Source organism: Lissotriton helveticus, chromosome 11 (genome assembly GCF_964261635.1).
Source record: "Lissotriton helveticus chromosome 11, aLisHel1.1, whole genome shotgun sequence".
Lineage (NCBI taxonomy): Eukaryota > Metazoa > Chordata > Amphibia > Caudata > Salamandridae > Lissotriton > Lissotriton helveticus.
The window spans coordinates 583,004,949-583,028,309 of record NC_136072.1 but is presented as its reverse complement, the minus strand read 5'-3'; the positions used below and the strand labels follow the sequence as shown (position 1 = coordinate 583,028,309).

Sequence of the window (23,361 nt, the reverse complement as noted above, 5' to 3'; positions counted from 1 at the left end):
TACAGACATCGCAAGATGAGGACAAAAAAAAAAAAAAAAAAAAAAAAATGAAATGGGGCATTTAATGATTGTTTAAGGTTTCTAAGATAAGGATTGATCCTGGTGAAGACTGCAGTCTGCCATAAGGGTTTGAAAATCTAGTAGCTCGCTGTCAACAAACAAATTCTCCAATTTTGAAAGGCTTGCATCATGCTTCTGATGGAGTTGCCCTGAGCAAAGCCGTCCTGTGAGAGTGAGTTGGCCAAGCAGAGATATTGCAGGTACCTAGGGTTTCTTCGTGTTAGTGAGTTTATGGGTTCTAGTTAGGCAAGAGAAAGCCATGTGGAATACCCCGGGTGATGTTGGGTAGAATGGTTAGTAGGAAACCATGAGTAGTGAGGTAAGCCCTCCTTAAAGTCTTTAACACCTTGGGTGCTTCAGAAGATCCTCTGCTGTGCTGGGCCATAATGGAAATAGGTGTGGTCATGACGATCTCAGCTCGTCATGAGCACACTAGAGGTATACCTCATGACGAGCTGAGCTCGTCATGAGCATCGAAGGGGTTAAGGGCCTACCCCATCTCATGCAGGGGGTGGCCAAACACACAGTCAGCCAGACAATCAGTGAAATACCCATTGGTGCTGTGCAGCTAAATGATTGCGTTCCAAGTTCAGAAGGAGTAATCCACACACTGTCACAGGTTGCTTTAGAGTGGAAAGAGCTGCCCCATATCAGACGTAGGAAGTGTCAAGGTTTCTGAAGAAGGATTGAGGGATGAGCAGGGGAATGTTTGCAAAATAATAGAATAGCCTGGGTAGCACCATGATCTTCACTAGTGCTATGTGGCCCATTACTGAAAGTGTAAGAAAAGACCAAGAAGCAAACTGGGCTCGGAGGCACAGTGTCTCACTGCCCAGATTTTCTTCCGAAAATCAGGGAGGGAATGGAAGATAATAATCCCTAGGTATTGAGAGGTAACTGATTCTCATATCAATCTGGTGTCTAATAGTATATAATGGGGAAAACACTACCATGTGCTAAAGAAACACTTCTTAAATTATAAAATCTTTATCATGTTCTTACATTTTGCTTGTGTGATTTACATCCTAAATATTTCGAAAATTCTGCATGTTCTTTGGCACTAGGGATAAGCCAGATCACTGGTTAGGCCAGGACTCGACTGCAGAACAATTTTAAGGTATGAACAGAGTGGGCAGCAGCCCATGGCCGAACCTTTCAAGGGGTCTGGTCCCTGCTCACGCTTCCCAGCAGAACCAGTGGACTGTTGCACCAGCAGAGTTTGCCAGGGTGGGTGGATGCTGCTTGTTCAACCACTTCACAGTGCCACTTCTGTTTCTCTCCTCTCTGATGAGACAAATCCTAAGATATACAATACTTTCTGATACTCATGGAGGGCCCATCATGTCTGATTTTAGGAATTGTCCCACCTTGTGCTTTTCTTTCTTATTTGTCCAGTTCATGCAACAACCCTTCAAATCAGTTGCTGTGAATCTCCCATTTGATCTCAATTTCATCTTGCTCTTTAATTCTCTTTGATTGGTAGTCCGGCTCCCAGTTCCGAGATAAATATAGAGTCCTGCATGCACACTTTAGTGCTGTGAGACTACTGACGAGTTATGGGTACCTCACATCCTGACATCAGGTGTGAGACTGTCTCCCACACCATCTGCTCTGCCTCATTTATTGTTTTTTATATTTAACATTAACTGGATGTTGAGGTGAGCCTGATGTTTTTAGGGTGACCTTGCACATCTTATCTTTCACTGCCCCAAAGTCAAAATATTCTGGAACAAAATAAGGGACTTCATAAATAGCATATTGGGATTCCGACTGCAAACAGACTTTGTCGGGGTAGTTACTGGCTTCATGACTCATGACGCTCAGTCTAAGAATGACAGCGAGCTAATAGACATCTTACTTACAGCGGCAGTCAAATCTATCCTAGCAAACTGGAAAGACACAGGGAAAGTAACGTTCAAGAGCGGATTTGCTCAACTTTTCTAAACTAGCAGAGGTTCACTTCCTTTAATGTTTCCCATAGTTTAAAATGTTAAGAAATCTGGGTAGGGGTGATGCCCTTGAGACTATGCTCAAGGGCATTCATTTACTACTGAACAAGGACATAATGTGCCATCTAAAAGTAGCATACCTAGACAATCACATAAAGACCATAGTGAAAAAATAGTGCTATGTAGAAAAAAGTTAATTAATGCGGAACTGATAAAGTATTGGGGTATGGCCTCTCCTCAGATGTGTCTGTAAAACTGACCCTTTGTTCTGAATTTTGTCCTGAATTTTGCCTCTTTGTCTGACTTTTTGTCCTGAATTGTGACCCTCTGTCCTGAATTTGTTACAGTCCGGTCCATAATTTGACTCTATGCCATGTGGTCGCCCTATTGTACAGTTCTGAATTACTTGTCATCCATTCAATCCCCATACAAATTCTCTTGCAAACTCAGCTGTTTGCTACTAAACCATAGGATGGGGGTACAGAATTTCCTTGCTTGTGTTATGGGTCATTGCACTCTTGCTAAGGACTGGTTGTTCCTGGGACATCACTCAAGTAAAAGACAAATTGCAGCACAAATGTTTGATAATATCACGTCGCCTTTAATAAGAAGCAAAAGTCACTTTCACACAAGTTATTCAACATCAGCGAGAAACAAAACAGATTCGGGTGGGTGGGGCAGATTCCTAACCACCCGAGATCAGTAAACGATTTATACACATCTTTTTAATAGGAAGCTGTGAAAGGCAACTTTGGACTCGTGATTAACTTTTAATAAATTACATTCTGTACATCTGAGTGCGACCTACTGACGGGGAAGGGTGTGGGGTGCACGGCAGGAGAAAATAACCCTTCGCCCCTAAAACTCTAAAAGGAGCATCGGAATGCTGGTGGCCTGTCTGACTCCGTGGGCCTCCTCCCCTCTCTGTATTGTGAACTTGGTACAACCCATTTTTAAATTACAGCCCAGCATTATGTACACTTCAGGGTGCTTGAGACCTTGGGGTAGATTGAGGGCGACTTAAGAAGAAGGCAGGGGGCTGAAGTAAGGCAAGGGAGCACAAGAGAAGGCCACAAAGGATGCTTCTAGCGCACTGAAATGGAGGGTTGAAATGGGGCGCTTGACAGTGCTTCGAGAGCCTGGAATGAGCAAGGCAAGAGATGAGGAGAATGGGCAGAAACATGGAGTAGGAGAACAGGAAAGCAGAAAAGAAAAAAAAGCACGGAAATGCCACTAGAAGCCCATTTTGGGTTGGGAGGGGAGCTGTCCCTGGGTAAATTGCGTTCCTACCAGCTTAGTTTAGGTTCAAGGTCAGTAGGTGTTCACCAGTTCTGGCCTGGAAATTCAAAAGGTCCTGTCGTTGGGGTGCATATGGGGCCCTAAATGGGATCTATATCACACTTGTTATTCATCCTTTTGTGGTTATTTCATTCTTTATGAAAATTACACTGTGTATTTGCTTTTATGCATGATCTGGAATAGCACGTGTGCACAACACACACACTTAACTCCGGTCTAAAGCCTTTTTTTTAAGGAACTAATGCTTTCTGGGAACTGGAGTCTTGTCTCATGTGACTGCATACGAACATACTGTATAAAGGATTGCAAAAGGAAAGCCCAGAAGGGTAAGAAATGACAACTTTGTGCCTCAGTAACATGAACGTATCTAGTAACAGAGCAGAGGAGATGTATTGGCAAAACAAGGAGCGTTAACGCTCGGAGGCGGCCTCATGGCCTTAAAATGCGGACTATGCGGAGGGCGTGCAGCGGAATTCCGTGAAAACAAGGCATGTGAAGGAGTAGCTATGCTGGTCTCACTGATGAGGCTTTAAGGAGGAGTGTTTCCAGGCAGTTCTGTTGATCTTAGATAAGTAATGAAGACATGACTCATGCTCACGCTCCCACCAGTGAAGTGTGTGTGTCTAGGACTGCCTCTGTAAGTGCGTTTTGTGGCATATGAAGGGGTGTCTGCACTTGTATGCATCAATGTATCCTCTCAGCTTTTTATGCAGTGCTGAATAGCGGCGCACAACCACTTCTACACGCACTGCACACGCACTTCACACGTTTTCTTCCATGCAGAGTCCTGCAACAACTTCTGGTCCTAGCGCTTTCCGGTTCTTGCCTTTACCCCGGTGATCACCCTGAATATCGACACCAGAATATCGATGGGTCACAATATGGAAAATAAAATATGGACAGGTAAGTAAGTCTGCATTTTCTTATACTTAACTCCACATACATACTACGCAGTGCATGCGTCTTTAAGGTATATAGATATGGAGTTAGGAATAGAAAATCTATACTTCACTTACCGTTCGATATTTTGTGTCTCGATATTTTGTACCAAAATATTATGGGAGCTTTTCAGTTGTAGAACCGTCTACCCGCTTAGACTCGTGCTTCCTCTAGCCTTCTGCAGCTCTTTTAACTGCTAAAATCTGCATCCGCGTTCACCCCTGATGGCTTCCTTCTGCATCCTTGAAGAATGCGGCAGATGTCTGCATTCTCCTGCACCTTCTCCACTCTCCTGCATGTATGTGTGCATGTGACTTACACAGCAACCTAGCACAAGGCATGCAGCAAGTGGGGTTACAAAAAGGGTGGGCTGAACAGGAGGCTACAAGAGCGGAAAGGTGGACCGGCTCATTGAAACATGCAGTCTAGCTTTCCTGTAAGGGGTGGACATGATCTCATTTTTAGGGAGGTTGTATGGATCCCCTGCAGTGGGTGAAGTGTGTGACTGCATCCAAATGAGTGCAACCACATGAGCTGAGTGCCCAGGATGTTCCTTGGCTCCGCATGCCCTCCAACCCCAGGAGTGCCATGGGGGATGTACTAAGTGCCTCCTAATTTGTGACACACAATTAGTGTGCAAGATGACATCTTCACATCACCACCCGCATCAGCAGTTTAACGCAGGTACACTCTCATTTTCATGGGGGCAGTGCCCACATACAAATGAAGGAACAAACCCTTGGATTCATGTGGACTTACATTTTGAGCAGACTCGATCTATATCACAGAATGTGGTGCACAAGCATCGGCTGGCCCTTCTGTAACACCAATGTGCCCTGAGGACACAAAAAGGAGGCACAAACGTCTATTGCCCACTCTGGCATTTTCCGTTACACTGCCCAGAGTTTCTAAACAAAGCCTCTAGGCTGCAGTATGGAGTCACTTGGACGAAAATATTAGTATCTAGGAATAAGTGCAAAATCTGGGTCCCATAGGAGAAATCTGATTGTGATTAGCCCGTTTAAATTGGACTTTTTAGAGATGCATGTAAATTAGCTGGGCCACTGGAATTATGCGATTGTGCATCTGCGGCAATTTTCACATCATAATACTTTTGCTCCATTTGCCACATAATCCATCATCTGCTGCATAACCTGCAGATTTTAACAAAATAAAATTTGTTTCTAGCTCAAACAGTTCAAAAGTTACTAAAAACGCAGCAACACATGCCGCAGTGCAGTGGAAGGTTCTTTTGTAAAGGTTGACTGGTCACCTTTCTGTAGTTTATTACTGTGTTTGGGTGTTAAATCTGGGCTAATGAGTTACAAATAATGCCCCCACAGCTTTAACAAGTTTAAAAATTACAAAATAATGTGAAATAATTCTATCCCAAAATATGCAGCATAATGCTGCAAAATGTGCCTTTTTCTTGCCGCATTATTTATGCAACCCTGCTGCATAATTTGGCCCTCCCTTGCCGCATAATTCCAGTGGCTCTGACTATGAGATTATAGAGCAATGGGTGAAACTGCAGTGACAGGAGACTGCCATTAAGGGGCAGCAGAGTGCATGTTGTGCAGTGCTTGAGCTACACAAGGCTAAACAAAACAAGCATTGGCATAGCCAATAGGTCTCGCCTTTCGGACCTTATAAGTGTTTAGTTATCCAGCACAATATCCTTGGTGCAACAACGGTAACTTTTACATGGCTAATCACTTATAAGGTCCCAAAGGCGACACCTATTGGCTATGCCAATGCCTGTTTTATATGGTAGGGCGCTCTGCTGGAATGAACGCACCTCTTTTCAAGGCACCTTACCAAAGTAGGCCTCGATGACTGTTCTTTGTCTGAGGTGGGAAGATAGGGGCTCTGCTGAATATATACGCACTGTGGCCCTCCTCTCAGCCCTGTGTAACTCATAACAGTGGTGGAGCGTGGTAGACCACCCACACCACACCAGCTTACTTTTTGGTCCCACACCAGCTCCACCTTAAAGCAAAGGCCACCCCAGCCTCCAGGGGTTTCCGATCTGCATTCTGTCTAGAAATCTGCCCTTCTCCCGATAAGCCAATCGGTACTGTGTCACATAACGATGACCTATCACTGACACGTGGCAGGCTCCCCACAAAAGACCCTGAAGGGCCTTACATTTAGGGGCATTGCTGGCACAGTGCAGAGTGATTCTGTGCTCTTGCTGCTTTGTACTCTATTGGTAGGCAGTGGGTACTTTTTTTCCTCCAAGAGTTGAGGGTGAGAGAGAGCCCAACTGCTCTGTAAACTAGGCTGGGCCGGGGTGCAGCTCACCTGTCAACAGTTAATACCTTCCTGCAGCACTAGGCGGCTTCATGTTTGTAGTGTTAGCCAGTCACATTTCAGCACGCATTTTCCCAATACCAACAAGGGTATGCTGACCCATTTACTGTCACCAGTGACACATTTATCCATTTCACTGCAGTGACAAAAGCTGCACTTCTCACTGTCAACTGAGGGGCGTAGAAGCCTTTCACTCCTGATAATGACTCACCTATCCTATCACTATTATCAGAGACACTTTCACCCACTTACTAGTGACTCAGTTTCCCTTTTCCCTATCATTTATTACAGACCAGTTCTTTTCACTATACATGATGACACACGAACTCCTTCATTGTCAACAAGTGCATTGCATCTAGTGTGCCACATTTCTCAGAGGAAAAAAATCATGCCATTAGTTTACGTTTAGCTATACGGGTGGGCCAAGTGCTGGTAGGTGAAAAATATGTGTATAATTCTCAGTATTCTCTTGTGCCCTGGTAATTATCATTCTGTTTGTTTAATAATCATCCAGTTTTTTAAATTTTTTATCCAGCTGCTTGAGCTTGAACTTTCAGGGGCCCATGCATGATATTGTGGTGCCATTAAAGTGTCTTAGATAACCAATTTACAGCGTTTTCCTCTGGCAGCATCAGAGATGGGAGGAGAGCAGTTATTACCCTACATGGATGTTTAGGTCTGGATTTAAAGTGCAAGTGCCACCTGACCTTTTAAGTGTAACCACTATTATTGTACAGGTCTTTGCTTCCACACAAATGAATATCCATTCCAATGCTATTTACTTGTAATGCTTTACTTTCCCATACAACATTCCCTTAAAGCCAGTCCTACTTGCATTGCCAATACTTGTTGGAGGCATGGTGTAACCTCAAGTGCATCTTGAATTTTACATGGGGTATCAATGGGGTATCAATGTTGTATCAACATGGCGATCGTCTTCATCTACACCTGTTGGTTGCGAATGCTGCCAGCTGCTCAAACTTTCTAATGCCTCTCTACTTTAAAGCTGACCAAATCTGGAGGTGTTTGCCGCCATGGCAATAAGAGAGAATTCTATTAAAAAGTATTTTTCTAAGGAGTTTAAAATCAAAAAGTAATTATGCTGAATTATTGTTCACCTTCTTCGTATATTTTTTTTAATTTGCACACTGGGTGAACTTCTCAAAGGGTGTAAAGTTGTGAAACAATTCACAAACTTTGTAGTGGAAAAACTTTTGCAACTTCGCACACCCCTACCCTTTCACTGGCTACAGTATTTTTTAACTGTGAAGTTTCACTATTTCCAAGGACGTAGCTTCAGGTTTTTTTTTAGGTGTTACACCCCACCTAGTATATGCATTTTCTAGTAAATAGTATGGTAGGGGACAGGTGATTTCAGTCGGGTTTGGTGAGGTGTCTGTCGGATTTGAACATCCACACATACAAAAGTGTACACACTCTCCTCCTCTCTCTGTTTTAAAAGTCTTCAAACATGTTTATTACTTTACAAAATATTGTGTTTTCTCTCACTTGGTACCCCTACAGAACCAAATTTCTCTTGTTTTCCACTGCCCCTTGAGCTCCTCTAATTCGCCCAGTTTGTCCTATATTGTATTTTAACATCATATGCCAGTGTAATTGTTGGAAAATCAGAATCTCATTGTCCATGCTACGACCCTGACTATTTCTTAAATGTATTTTAGCTTTCCACCTTGGTTCAGAAGGCGCCTAGAGGCAATTTTGTACTCAGTGTGCGTCATTTCTTTAAAAGGAAGAACTGCCATGTTGCACGTTGGTCAAGTTGAAACATAGATGGAGTAAAGGGCAGATTAAAGGATAAAAACTAGATGTCAGAATTGTAAGCAAAGTCTTCTCTCGGCACAATACATGCTATATACCTCTGGAATCTGGTGCACTACGTACAAGCGAGGGAGCCTGACCCGAACTCTAAGACCCTAAGAGAGTTGCTGGCACAAACACTCCGCAGATGTTCCGCTTGGTGCATCCCCGCACCTGAGGACTCACTTTTTGGTGAGTCACTGCTGTTCCCCTGCTGTCAATCACAAAGTTCCTGAAGGGACAATCAAATCACATAAAGAGTTAGAGGAGGAAGCAGGACTCAGTATCCTAGTCACTCATTCTGCAGACATCTCATTATGGTTATCAGTAGATTGAGAGGGGTTGCAGCTACTATCCTACTTTGTCCTTCTGACCTTTCTAGTATGAAGCTCAGGGGTCAGGAAGGCAGTGCTAACGACACAAAGCAAATAGGGTCCTTTGGTCCTTATTTACTTCAGCCACAAATAGGAGACCATGTGATGTCCTTGGCTGGTGTGAGAGTGTGGGATGTCCAAATGGAGGTTGGTGTCACTTCCAATTGTCTATTTTTGTGAACCGACATCTATGAATTCAGTGTGCGGATAGTTTTTTCCACACCGCAGACACACTCACAAATCCTTTGCACTAATAGTGACACACCAACTTCTTTCCTTTGCAGTAATGGCACACAAACACACACACCTTTCTCCTTCAAGAAAGGCACACTGGCCTTTCTCGCCCTTTTAAATATCATCAGATTCACACTCAACCTTTCAATATCAAAAGTAATGCCCTTATCTGTTCCATCATCAACAAGGACATGTATGTACCACATTCATGATGAAAAAAAACAAAGCTCCTTGCACTATTTTTGGTGACACAGCCATTCTTACACTACCAAAAATGACAAAGCACACAACTGTACAATTAATAGTGCCTCCTTGTTCTTACAATAGTGACTCTGAGTGTTTATCACTACGAGAGGCCCAATCACCCCTTTTACTGTGAAAAGTGCTGCAGTCCCACCTGTGCACTATCACCATTGATGCAATATGGTGTTGTGGGATATGTGTTTTTATGTTCTCAGTAGTAACTCTGCGGTCTCCCTATATATTGAGTGAGTATGTGTTCTCTATCAGTAGTCATACACTAGCTTTGTATAATCAATAATGGTGCAACTAATCCTAACTATCAGTAGTGTAAAGAGCTCTCATAGTATAACTGTCATCCCTACTGATAGAATGCACGCCTATAGCCACTAGAGATATAATTTTCTGCTATTCGCATTAGTGACAAAGTGCTCGCTTAAATGTGTTATTGTGAAACTATCCCTAATAATCAATAGTGAACCAGTGGTCTTTTATCACTAGTGACAATGCTGATGTATCATCGCTGGGAGCATTTAGCTGCCACTCTATATCCAATAGTGATTTTGCTGCATTGATGTTGATATTGAGGCAAAACTAGAGATTGCATTAAAAGCGATGAGGCCCCAGAATGACCCCACTAGGATAAGTAGGACTGTGATCATTGTGCACATAAACCCCACATCAGACCGAGAGGGGATACAGCTGCTCATGGGAGTTGGGGGATGGGGTCTGGCATTTCTCCTTGCACCCCCCATCCTATGAAACTGAGTGCTAAATGACCTGCGGCTGGTCTTCTTTGCTGGAGTGGATGAGGGTCATGTCCAGTAATGCCTACCCAAGGGTCGCTAGCTGTAGCTGACCTGAGGCAGCCCTTGTCGGAAATGGATGCTTGGTCACAGTCCATCTTACTCGCGCTAAAAGTTTGATGTCTCCTTCCTAGAAGCTTAACATGCTTGTTGCCCAACAGGGAACTTGAAAATGCTCAATGTGAGTTCATTTAAGGGGACAGAATGAAGGGAGGGACAACAGGGCAGCCGCCATATTTGTGAGCGTTTGACAGGGGGCTCTGTACAAAAGGCGTTAGGAAAGCGGCCGGGACACCAGGAGTTGGCTACTAAGCCCTGACCACCTCCTTCTTAGCACCCTTCCTGTCACTGAGGCCCCGGGGACTGCCAAGTGCCACCTTTGCCTTTTTTTGGGTGCCATAGCAGTGGCCTGGGCTCTTGCGAAGCCTTCGAGATGCTCCTCCTCATCGTCCACCTCTTCATTTAGAAAAGGAAGGCCTTCTTCTTCAGCTCGTTCCTCTTCCACAGGGCCAGCTTGCTGAACTCCTCCAGGGGCATTTCAAAGAGGCGCTGGAAGTCCTCCGGGGACAGGTGTCTCTGAAATGAAGAAGGGAGGGAAGCAGGTGAGGACCTGTGGCAAACAATTACTTGGGCAAATCATTGCCCACCAAGACCATGAAGGCAACAGTCCACGACTACTTAACCAATGAACTGCCTGTTCCTTGAACATCTTTAAAGGGATCATTAAAAACATAGTACCCCAATCGAAGCCCACTATCAAGCCCCCTAACCCCATCACCTCTGGCTCACAGGGATCAACATCATTTGCACAACATATACTTTGATCAGTCCACACAGCTTCATGAACCTGATGTAGCTTTGTTTAGCATCACCATATCAACCTTCTTCCCTACACTCTGTTTTCTGTAAACTGCCATTGGAGAAAAAAACACTTCATCATCATTTTATTCAAGTATTAGACTTCTGGTTAAAATACCAAGTTAAACATAGCTTCCGATACAACCAGTATACTTCTACCAGCACATCCCATCCCATCCCGGCAGCTCATCCAGGCCAACCCCACAGCATTATCTCCAACAACACCCAGGATGTTTCCCTGCACACCAAGGGTCCCTAACCACCTTGGCAGACATAGAAACACTGCCAAATTGGGATGATACCTTCAACATACTCAGAGTGCCTACCTTCCTCCCCCGGTACACATTTTGCATCTTCCCCAAATAGAACCAGGACCGTCCTGTAGGGTTTGTCCTATTGCAGAAAAATAGAAAACACAATATACCTGCACCATACTTAATACAATGACACTATCAATAATGTACTCATGTGGTTACCCTCCAAGGAGGAAAGTGAATTCAGCCCTTGGGGTGGCGGATTCCAAAACAACATGGGTCTTCTGAGGAATGCAAGTTTGGGGCTATGCGCATGATATGGGTGGGGGTCGGTAGATGGGATTCAATATTCATGACATCTGTGTTGAAGATGCACCTGTACATCTGATTATAGCTATACCTGTTGTTAAAGGACTTCTTCCTGAGTGATAGGCCTCAACTGCAGGCAAGTTGAGAGACGGCCCCTGCTCTGGCAGTGCCCCTATTTAGACTGGGGCATGCCAAAGCACAGCAAAGAGACTGTAGAAGATGCCAGCCAGAGAGTGCAATGACTACTTATTGGCAATCTTCCTTTCTCCTTCTCTTCCTCGTCCCACTCATAAAAACATGAGGTGAATTCAACCTAGGTTTGCCACCTTTCTAAGAAAACAACATAGTGGCCTCTTGTTTCCGTTTCGCTGTTTTGAAACTGCCAGCAGGTCGTAGGTGAAAAGAATCCATGTAAAACTGTCAGGTTTCTTTTGTAACATGCCAGTTATCCCTATATCTGCTCTACTAATCATTCTGAAACAATTAAGACAGATTTAAATTTTTTTAAACTAATTTCTATATTTGTTTGCTTAGTTACATGTACATATTAGTAGGAAAAAAATACATAATTTCCCTGCACTTCCCAATATTTTTACTGGCTTGAACTTAAAAATACAGGCCAGGCAGGGAAAATACCCAGCCATGTGGCAACCCCAGTACTGCCATCAAAATGGAAATCCAAAGAATATGCTGCGAATGCTGCCCTTCCGCCCATGCTGGCTGCAGTGAAGGGGGGACTTTCCAAGCATCCTTCTGGAAATATTTAAGCCAACAAATGGTCGATTGACTAGGAGGGGAGAGTGGGATCTATGAGTGGTTTGAGGAACAGTAGGACTAGGAGTAATGACCATTACCAGTAAGTAATTGGGGCATTGCCTCTATGTACCTCTACCTTGTCCCATCATAACAATATGAGGAGAGCAAAGATTGGAACACAAGGCCATTCTTTTGAAAAGAAAATCCAACCAACACTCTGGGACTTCTACACCCAAGGCCTCATTTATGGGGTTTTGGGGTAGGGCAGCGTAGCAAGTCACTGTGCGGCGCTGCCCTAAGTCAAAGGGTAAGGACAGGAATGCATTGTATTTAGCTAATAAGGTACATCCCTCTCCTTTACCCCAGGGCTGGCGCCGTTTCGGCAACAGGCACCCTTGCACCATGTGTTGTCAGCAGGATTGTTAAAAACAATTCTGGTAGGCTTTTTCATCTTTCTATGTTTGCTGCAGAATGCAGCACACAAGGAAAGAGGAAAAAAGAGGAGAAATAAAGTTGTTTCTCCTCATTACGCCTCCCCTTGGGAGGGGTAAGGCTTTGATGCATCCCGAATTTTACATGGTTTTGTAAATCTGAGGAAGCATCAAAATCCATGGGTGTTGTGTGGGAACACCCACCACAAGGTCCATGAAACACCTTCTAGCGCAGAGCAAGGCAATGCCGTGAATTGCACTGCTTGCCTTACTCCATAACTCTGAGGCCATTCAAATCCATGAAAAGTGGCATTGCATTGCCTCATAGATACACTTTCATGGTTTGCAGCAGTGGAGCATCAGAAAAAATGATGCTATGGTGACGCTACAATGGCGCAAATATGCCCCCCAGTGTTTACTGATATAAAAATTCATCAAAATGAATCCGTCATAGTGGAACTGAGAACCCTAACTCTAAAAATTCAAACCATTCTTTCTCAGGCCCTGAAGTTGATAGTGGGCAAAATGTGTTCTGAGAAGCCCAAGTGGCCACTAACCAGATTTCAGAGATAAATAGTCCTTTAATTAATTTCAAACCAAGAAGCTAAAATACTCCAGCGGAATTAACTTATATGCCAATAGGAAATGTGTGTCTCCTAAGGAGTACGTCAAAGCAAAATTGATCTAATACATCTGATGATAGAAAGAGAGGCAGCTTTACGTCCCTGTTCAGACATTCCAAAAGTAATACAAATATTTTCTAAAGGATTTAGACTGCTGAAGGTAATTTAGAAGTGCACTGCACATATCAAGGAAGTCTAAAGCCTTGTTATCGTCTGAAAAGGGAGTAGGAAGGAACAAAGGAAGAAACACCTGCTGAAATTAGAGAAAGGAAGAAGAGACTTTAGGAATAAAGAAAGCATCAGAATGCAGAATAGCCTGTCCGGAAAGACAGTCAAAGGATTCATTGTACAGAAACTCAGATAGCTACTCGATGCATTTAGCAGGGTTTTCCACCACCGAAAATACCATCTTCATAAGTAGGAAGTAGAGGATCAATAGGATGAGATTGTAGGCTTAAATGACAAAAGGAAAATCTCAGGAATGTGTCATGAGATGAAAAACAGGCGGGTTAAAGACAAATGTCTCAAATGTTGGGAAACTAGAAGTGTACCAGACTCCAAACCACGCTACAGGATGCAGACGGTTTTATTTGCTCCCCTCAGAGATCTTACAATAGAAAACTGAAATCTTTCTAATGAAAATGTCCAAAACGGAAAGAAAGACACAGGATGGAGGAGACCACTTTTAGAAAAAGAGCCCAGTGTCTGGAATAAAGCTTGAGAATAGAGGGATGTTAAGAGAGCTGCACAACATGAGCAAAGTGACTGGAAAGACCCTATTTCAACCTCCAAACTGACATTAACAGGTTTGAGGGAGGTGTGTCTTGGTGCCTCTTATTCTATTTTTACTCCAATCACAGTCTCCATGGTGGATGGGTTGCTAAGGCTTGCAGGAGGAGAGGAAGCAAACCTCTCTGGGCCAATAGGAAACTATTACGATCACCACAATTGATTCCCTCTATATTCTTGACAGTAACTGAGAAATTAATTGAATTGGCAAAAGGCACACAGAGTCTCCTGAGGCAAGCATAGATCATTTATCCTATCAGCAAAAGAAAAAAATGCTTATTTGCTGATGCTGAGAAAAAAAGAAAACAAGTGCGATGAAAAATACGCTTACAAACTTGATCACACATTCGCATGCATGCAACATGATGGCAGGGTGGAAGTTCCTTGAGTAGTGAAAGGGTACTAGTTATCCAATCAAAAAGGACAGTAAAGAAGCTATTCTTCAGAGGAGTGAAAAGAACAAGTTACTTACCTTCGGTAACGCTTTTTCTGGTAGATACAATATCTGCCTGTGGATTCCTCACCTTGTGAATATCCCCCTTGCGTCAGCAACGTTCGGAAATTTTCTTCGGAGCACGCCGACGTGGACGACGTCACAGGAGTACGACCTCGCGCGTGACTCCGCCTGACGTCACCGACTCCTTATTAGGCCCACGCCGGCGTGATGACGTCAGTTCCGCCCTTTTTTCCGTGCCTTCGAGGCACACGGACGGACCAACAACAGCAAATATGCAAATATACAATGTACACAGTACATACAAATCAAAATCGCACACAAAGTGTGCAGCAGAAATAGCACAATAGCAGAAACCATATATACATAAAGACCAGGTATAACAGAATGGACAACGGGGAGGCGGGTGGGCATGTGAGGAATCCACAGGCAGATATTGTATCTACCAGAAAAAGCGTTACCGAAGGTAAGTAACTTGTTCTTCTGATAGATACATCTGCCGTGTGGATTCCTCACCTTGTGAATAGAGTCCCACAGCAGTCCCCACTCCCGGAGAAGGGTGTCCACTCTGCTATACCAGGAAATCTTGGAGAACAGAGCGCACGAAGTGGCCATCCCTCCTCACCTCGGTATCCAAGCAGTAGTGCTTTGCGAAAGTGTGGAGGGAGGCCCAAGTCGCGGCTCTGCAAATGTCCTCAACAGGTACACCTCTAGACAAAGCAGATGTTGCAGACTTTGCTCTAGTTGAATGTGCTCTAATACCCTCAGGAGGGTCCTTACCCGCCAAGGAGTAGCAAATCTTGATGCACAGGATTATCCACCTGGAAAGTGTGCGCTTGTGCACCGCTCTGCCCTTCCGACAGCCAGCAAAACCAACAAACAGCTGGTCGTCCATCCGGAAGTCTTTAGTCCTGTCCAGATAGAAACACACCACCCTCTTAGGGTCCAGACGGTGCAGTCTCTCTTCCTCCTTAGAAGGGTGAGGGGGAGGATAGAAGGAAGGAAGGGTAATGGACTGTCCAAGATGGAAGGGAGTAACCACCTTAGGCAGAAAAGCAGCCCTGGTCCTAAGAACCATCCTTTCAGCATGAATGGTCAGAAATGGGGGCTTGGAACTAAGAGCCTGAAGCTCATTTACCCTCCTTGCCGAGGTGATTGCAACGAGGAAAACCGTTTTAAAAGAAAGAAGTCTCATGGGACACTTGTGCAAGGGTTCGAAAGGAGAACCCATCAAAAAGGTCAGCACAAGATTCAAATCCCAATGAGGAAAAACAAACGGAGAAGGAGGGAACTTATTAGTGAGACCCTTCAAAAATCTCAAAACCACTGGAGACTTAAAAAGAGAGGGTTGATCCGGCAAACAGAGAAATGCAGATAAGGCTGAAAGATACCCCTTGACCGTGGCAACAGCAAATCCTTGCTGCGCCAGAGAAAGAGCAAACTGTAAAATGTCAGACAAATGAGCCTTCAAAGGGTCAACATCCCTCTCCCTGCACCAGGAGACAAATTTAGACCACCTATACGAATAAATGGACTTAGTGGAGTCACGCCTGGCAGAAAGAATGACATCCACCACATCGTGAGGGAGAGAAAAAGAACTCAAGTTGCCCCGTTCAATCTCCAGGCATGAAGGTGTAATGTCTGGAGGTGGGGGTGTAAAACCTGGCCCTCCATCTGAGAGAGGAGGTCTGCCCTGTGAGGGAGACGGAGCGGCGGGTGAGAGGAGAGGTGGAGAAGGTCTGTGTACCACACCCTTCTTGGCCAATCCGGGGCGACCAATATGACTTGGGCCCGGTCTTGGCGAATCTTCCTCAGAACCCGAGGAATCAAAGGTATGGGAGGAAACGCGTAAAGGAGTTGCGAGCCCCAACTCAACTGAAACGCGTCCCCCAAGGCTCCTTGCATCGGATACTGGAGACTGCAGAAAGACGGGCAGTGAGCATTCTCGTGAGTGGCGAACAGGTCCACCTGAGGAGTCCCCCCCATCTGAAAGATGTCGTGTACCACCTCCGGGTGAAGCCTCCACTCGTGGTCGGCAGAAAACTGCCGACTGAGACTGTCCGCACGAACGTTCAGAACCCCGGCCAGATGATTTGCCATCAGACAAATCTGATGGTCCTGAACCCAGGACCAGAGACGCAGAGCCTCTCTGCAGAGACACTGCGACCCCACTCCTCCCTGTTTGTTGATGTACCACATCGCGGTCGTGTTGTCCGTCAGGACTTGAACCGACTGACTGCGAAGGGAAGGGAGGAAGGCCTTGAACGCCAAACGTATCGCCCGCAATTCTAGAAGGTTGATGTGAAGCAACCTTTCCTCTGGAGACCAAAGACCTTTGACCTCCAGATCCCCCAGATGAGCACCCCACCCGAGAGTGGATGCATCCGTTATCAACGTGGTCACTGGTGGAGGAAGTTGAAAAGGCTTTCCTTGAGACAGATTGCCTTCCACGCCCCACCAAGACAGATCCGCCGCAGCTTCTCTGGAGATCCTCACTGACTCCCTGAGATCTCCGTTGTGCTGATACCACTGCCTGCGGAGGCACCACTGGAGTGCCCTCATGTGCCAGCGTGCATGACTGACCAACAGAATACAAGAAGCCATCAGACCGAGCAGACGAAGGACCTTCAGGACTGGAACAACCGCTCTATTGTAGAATAAAGGAATCATATCCTGTATGTCGCGAATCCTTTGAGGAGGAGGGAATGCACGACACACAGTAGTGTCCAGTACCGCACCTATGAACAGGTTGCGCTGGGAGGGCACCAGGTGAGACTTGGGCACATTAATTGAAAAACCCAAACTGTGCAACAACTGAGTTGTTTCTTGCAGATGATGGAGCACAATCTCCGGCGACTCTGCCTTGATCAGCCAGTCGTCCAGGTAGGGGAAAACGGGAATCCCCGACCTTCTGAGATGCGCAGCCACCACCGCCATCACGTTGGCGCAGTAGTAAGTCCAAAAGGAAGGACCGCAAACTGGTAATGCTGCGATCCCACCGTAAAACGGAGATACTTCCTGTGCGACTTCAGAATGGGGATGTGAAAATACGCATCCTGCAAGTCGATCAACACCATCCAGTCTTCTTCCATCAGCGCTTGAAGAACCTGAGCAAGGGTGAGCATTTTGAACTTCTCCTGTTTGAGATAGAGGTTCAAAATCCTGAGATCCAGGATTGGTCGAAGCCTGCCATCCTTCTTGGGTATCAGAAAATACCGGGAGTAGCACCCCTGACCCCTCTCCTGCTCTGGAACCACCTCTATTGCACCCTTTCGGAACAGAGCCAGGACTTCTTCCTGCAGGAGGTAGGTGACTCCTCCTTTTGGTGATGGTGCACATGGGCATCGACTCCATTGTTAGATAGTTTTTTTCCGCCGTTGGGTTTGGACGTGTATTGCTGCGCTCCAGTGCATAACCGTTTATTCAGGTTCCCCTCGGTGTGCAATCCACTCTACCCACATTGGTATTGTTTCAAACGCTTATCCCACTTCTCCGCGTATCGTGTCAGTCGAGGAAAACCTCTATTTTCGATGAGAAAACTTCGAGAAGGCTGTCCGGCTTAACCGCGTCGGTCCACCTTGCAGTCAATGGAACAAACTCCATTTAAATTCTGTCCTTTGTGCCACGTAAAGTATATGCACACCGACTCACACGGAGTGTGCAACTTGTGCTTGTTTCCAGAGCACAACGAACAGGACTGCGACGCGTGCAGATCGTTTTAATCGAAGGAAATGCTCCACGATCGTCGGGCTCGATGTCGGAAATGCAGAGTAAAAACGTTGAATGCACGCCGGATATCTTCTGTCAAGGACACGAGAATGAATTTGATGCACAAGGGGCTGAGGAAGAATAATAAGAACTTGCATCTATTCTGGAATCGAACTCCGAGATGGAAGAAGACTTGCCACAAGTCAACGTCCAATGAGTACCGAACACCCCTTGTCCCAAAATCCAAATCAGCCCCAACAGAAGTCTTCGGCTCCACACCCGACTTCGGACCACGGTCGGCACCAAGTAGATGTTTCTGATGCCCAGCCCTCCGGCTCAGCACCAAAACACGTCGCTAAGCCTTCCAGCTCAGGGTCGAGTTGGCCAAAGTCTGGCACCGAGCAGAAACCTTCAGGCTCGAAGCCAAAAACCGGTTCGAAGCCGAAATCCTTGACACCGAAATCAAAGACTGCTTTGGAACCATAACCTTCCACACCGAAAAGTCATTCCACCGATATCCTCTGTGCCGAAACCGAAAAATGCTCCTCCGAAGCTACAGGATCTGATTTTCGAGCCTCAACACCCAAATCAGACCCAAAACAAAAGGAAATGTATATAAATCCAGAAAAAGTTAGGGGTATATTACCAACAACTAGCGATAATTTTTGTCTCTAACTTGTTTAGAGACAAAAATTATCGCCGCACATCGGCGATTTTTATCGCAGATAAACCTTGCTATTAGCAAGGTTTATCGCAAATGCGATAAAAAACGGCCGCAATGCATGAATATCGCTGAAAAGTCAGCGATATTCATGCATTATCGAGCAAATGCTCTTAGCCATGTTATCCACCTCCCATTGGATAACATGGTGAAGAACTGCTCAGGGCAGGTGTTAGCTTTTGGAGATATTCGCGCTTAGCGCGAATATCTCCAAAAGTTGGTAATAGGAGATAGCGATGTTAGCGACTGTTTCCAGTCGCTAACATCTTGGCACGCCCACTTTGCATGTCATTAGTGATAAATATCACTGACATGCAAAGCGGGGCCCAAGATGGTCGCTATCTCCTATTAGCTGTCACTAACTGGTGTTAGCGACAGCTTGGTAATAGGGAGATAATTTTATCTCCGCTTTCTTGGCTTTTAAAGCCAAAAAAGCGGAGATAAACCCCTTGATAATATACCCCTTAGTGTCCTTACTAAATCGCTTCAGAAACGCAAACCTGATTCAGAGGCCACACTTTATCATATTTCTTTGAAGAATGTAGGTACTAACCCTTCTCCTCCTCCTCCTCCTCCTCCTCCTCCTCCTCCTCCTCCTACTTCTCCTCCTCCTCCACCACGGTTCCCTGCACCACCTTCTCCACCTTTTGAGAATTTACTCATTACACCAACTAACTCTCCATCTGATAATGATGAGAATGGATGATAATGAAGATGGGGGAGAAAATATTTTACCAATAGGTCCCTGGAAGGATTAAAACACTGATTCACCCACAAATAATGACCCAGATCTTTACCCTACAAAGCCTTCCCCTCCTGACGACAATGAAGGATATCTAGAACTACCTGCTAAAGCTGCAGAATATCATGGAGCACAGTTACACAAGGAATCTCTAGAGAAAGATTTCTTATTTGAAATGCTCAGTAGCACACAAAGGGCTAGCCCGACTCTACCTATGCTCAAAGGTATGGTGAGACATGTCGATTATATTTTTAAAGACCCTGTGCATGCTCGTATTCTCACCCCCAGAATAGACAAAAAATATAAGCCTGCTCCTTCTAATCCAGTCTTTATTAAAGGACAGTTACCACTAGATTCTTTGGTTGTCTCTAATGCCCATAAATGGGCCAATTCACAAACTACAGGGGATGCTCCCCTCCAGACAAAGAGTCAAAACTGTTAGACGTCTCTGGTAAAAGAGTAGCCATCCAAGCAGCAATTCATTGGTGCACTGCCAACACCCAGCCCTACTAACTAGGTATGATAGGGCACACTGGGACGAAATGGAGCAATTGCTACAATATCTCCCAGATGAGCACAAAGCGAAAGCTCAATATTTAGTCCAGAAAGGGAAGCTCATCTCCAATTCGGCAATTAGATGCACTTTAGATGCTGCAGACACCGCAGCTATAGAGATCAACACTAGTGTGTTATTAAGGAGGCATGCATGGTTGAGGATTTCTGGTTTCAAACCTGAAGTCCAGCCGTCTATTTTAAATACTCCATTTGACAAGGAACATCTCTTTGGCCCAAAGTAGATTAGTCATTGGAAAAAATGAAAATAGATGCAGAAGTGGCCAAGTCTATGGGAGCTCTGCAGTCTCCTTCTAATCGTGGTTCCTTTCGTCGTTCCTTCTACCGTGGAGGGTCGAAAACCATGTCCTCAGATAATACTGCCGCCTCATGCAAAGGCAACAATCAATCTTCCTCTACAAGAGGCTCCTTTAGAGGAAGATACAGAGGTAGCAACGGCAAAAGTCAGGGCAAAGGTTCCACACCACATAGTTCCTACTCCCCCAACAATCAGTGACTTGCCTACACTTCGACCCCAATCATTTAACACCTGTCGGGGGATGTCTTCTACAATTCCTCCCCATTTGGCAATCTATTACCAAAGACAAATGGGAGTTATGAATTATCCAACAAGAAGTCCAATCTCTCTTGTCCAAATGTGCCATAGAGCCCGTACCATTACAATATCAAGGGTCAGGCGTGTACTCCCTCTTTTTTCTATTTCACAAAAAGAACAGCTCCTTTAGACCTATTCTAGACCTCAGAGATCTAAACCTCTACATCCTATGAGAGCATTTCCACATGGTGACACTTCAACAAGTGCTCCCACTTCTACAGCAGGGCAACTTTATGTCTACTCTAGACTTAAAGGATGCATATTTCCACATTCTAATTCATCCTGCTCATCGCAAATACCTCAGATTCATGGCAACGGGTCATCATTACCAATTCAAAGTACTACAGTTTGGAGTCACCACTACTCCCAGGTTATTTAACAAATGCCTGGCAGTATTCGCAGCCCATCTGAGAAGACAGCACATCCACGTCTTCCCATACCTGGACGACTGGCTCATCAAAGCCAGCACTTACCAAATGTGTCTCCAACACACTCAAAACACTATTCACTTACTTCACCAACTAGGATTTACAGTGAATGCTTCAAAGTCTCATCTACAGCCTTCCAACACATAAACCTATCTGGGAGCCACAATAGATGCTGAAAAGCTTTAGCCTCTCCCAATACAGCCAGCATTCACAGTATTCAGTCCATTTTCAATCAGTTTCAGCCCAACCTATCATTACCAGCAAGAGTATTCATGCAACTGCTAGGGATGATGGCGTCTTGCGTCATAATTGTTCCCCATGCAGGATTTCACATGTGTCCCCTTCAAGAATGCTTAGCAAGTCAGTTGATTGATCTAGTGTTGGTAGATGGCTGCATCCATTGCTCTCTGCAGATGTGGAACCCACAAAATGTATCCAACGGGCTGCCCTTTCTCGACACTGTTCCACAGACAGTACTAACAGCAGACGCATCGCTCACTGGTTGGGACGCTCACCTACAAAGTCAAACAATCCAATGATTATGGAGTCTAAAGTACAAAAGTCTCCATATAAATCATCTAGAGCTACTAGCAGTGTTTCTAGTGCTCAGAGCTTTTCAAACTCACCTAATACTCAAAGCTGTCAGTTTCCCCTGCCCTATCTGTTTATGAGGGTAAGGCTATTGCCTCTGCTGTATATGGCTCGGAACTGTGGGGCAATGAGAATACCAACGACCACGTCCGATCAGAGAATAAGTTTATGAGGGACCTGGTATCACTTCCTTCCTCCACACCACTTAAACCGCTATTTTTAGACCTAGGTAGAAAATCTATTCGGGATATCCTCCAGCTCCGTCCTCTTTTATATTGGGTCCGTTTGAGGAGGACCCCAGAGTTAGCTAACTATGCCTTGGTTTTAGATGAAATGCTAAAATTAAATACTTCAGGCAAAATTAAGTGGCTAAATGCTCTAAAACACCTTGTAGCAAATGTGGGTTTAAGAGACGCTTGGGTATCCCAATCACCTCCACCAAAACAAGTGGTGAAAAAATTATATTGGGATTGGATAGAGGCCAGGGCACTACAAAACCCAAATTGGGGCCATTTGACCGAGACATTTTTGACCCATAAATGCACCTTAAAACTGGAGTTGTTCCTGGATTTTATTCAAATTCCTCGGGAAAGGACCTTATATCTTAAATTTAGGCATGGAATATTGCCCCTCAAAACTTTTACATCTAGATGGAACAATAAGAGGGAAGAGGATATAAAATGTCCAGGGTGTGCAAATCCCGAAGAATCATTGGGCCACTTTTTCTTTGCCTGTAAGGCATACATTCTACCTAGGAAGAAATGGTTAAAACCAGCACTAAAGAATCTTGGTGTTAGAGATTACAAATCAGCCTTACGCATTCTTATTTCCAACACCACTTCCATGGTTATTATTTGTGGAGTTGCTAAGTTTTTATCTTGTGCATGGATTATCAGGACTAAGATTTTAAAAAATGTTCATCAAGTCAATTCTTCCACATAATTTTTATATGTATTTTTGTAAATAATGAACTGTTTTTTTTATAATTGTGTGTATTATATGTTTGTACTTTTTATGATACATGTGTCGAATAAAAGTATAATGACTTGACTTGACTCAAAGCTGTCCTAGTCAGCACAGACAACATGACAGCTATGTACTATATACAGAAACAGGGTGGGACACACTCTCTCCAACTGTCACGCCTAGCACAAGCCATTTGGAAATAGGCTATGCACCACAAAATGTATCTCCTGGCAGAACATCTTCCAGGAGTAAACAATCAGATTGCAGACCTTCTCAGGAGACGGAGACAGCAAATCCACGAGTGGGAACTTCATCCCCAGATTCTTCTCCCCTACTTTCAGGAATGGGGATTTCCACACTGGATAAGAAATATGTTACTTACCTGTAACTGCAGTTATCCAGTATTGGCATCTTTCATAGATACACATGCTTGAATCATTCCCTGTCATCGTCGTGGGAGTCCCAGACTCCCACTTCGACAACAGGGAATGATTCAAGCATGTGAATCTATGAAAGATACCCCAATACTGG

The 23,361-nt window shown here is 44.7% G+C and overlaps 1 protein-coding gene across 1 annotated transcript in view; it reads right to left on the bottom strand.

Annotated features, from left to right (window-relative positions):
- Positions 1–2,594: 2,594 nt before the first annotated feature.
- Positions 2,595–23,361, bottom strand: part of DMTN (dematin actin binding protein) — a 229,450-nt gene continuing 208,683 nt past the window's right edge. Inside the window, exon 17 of the mRNA XM_078666358.1 lies at positions 2,595–10,608. Within this exon, the coding sequence (XP_078522484.1) occupies positions 10,495–10,608 (114 nt within the window). The 3' untranslated portion in view covers positions 2,595–10,494. The remainder of the gene's footprint in view (positions 10,609–23,361) is intronic.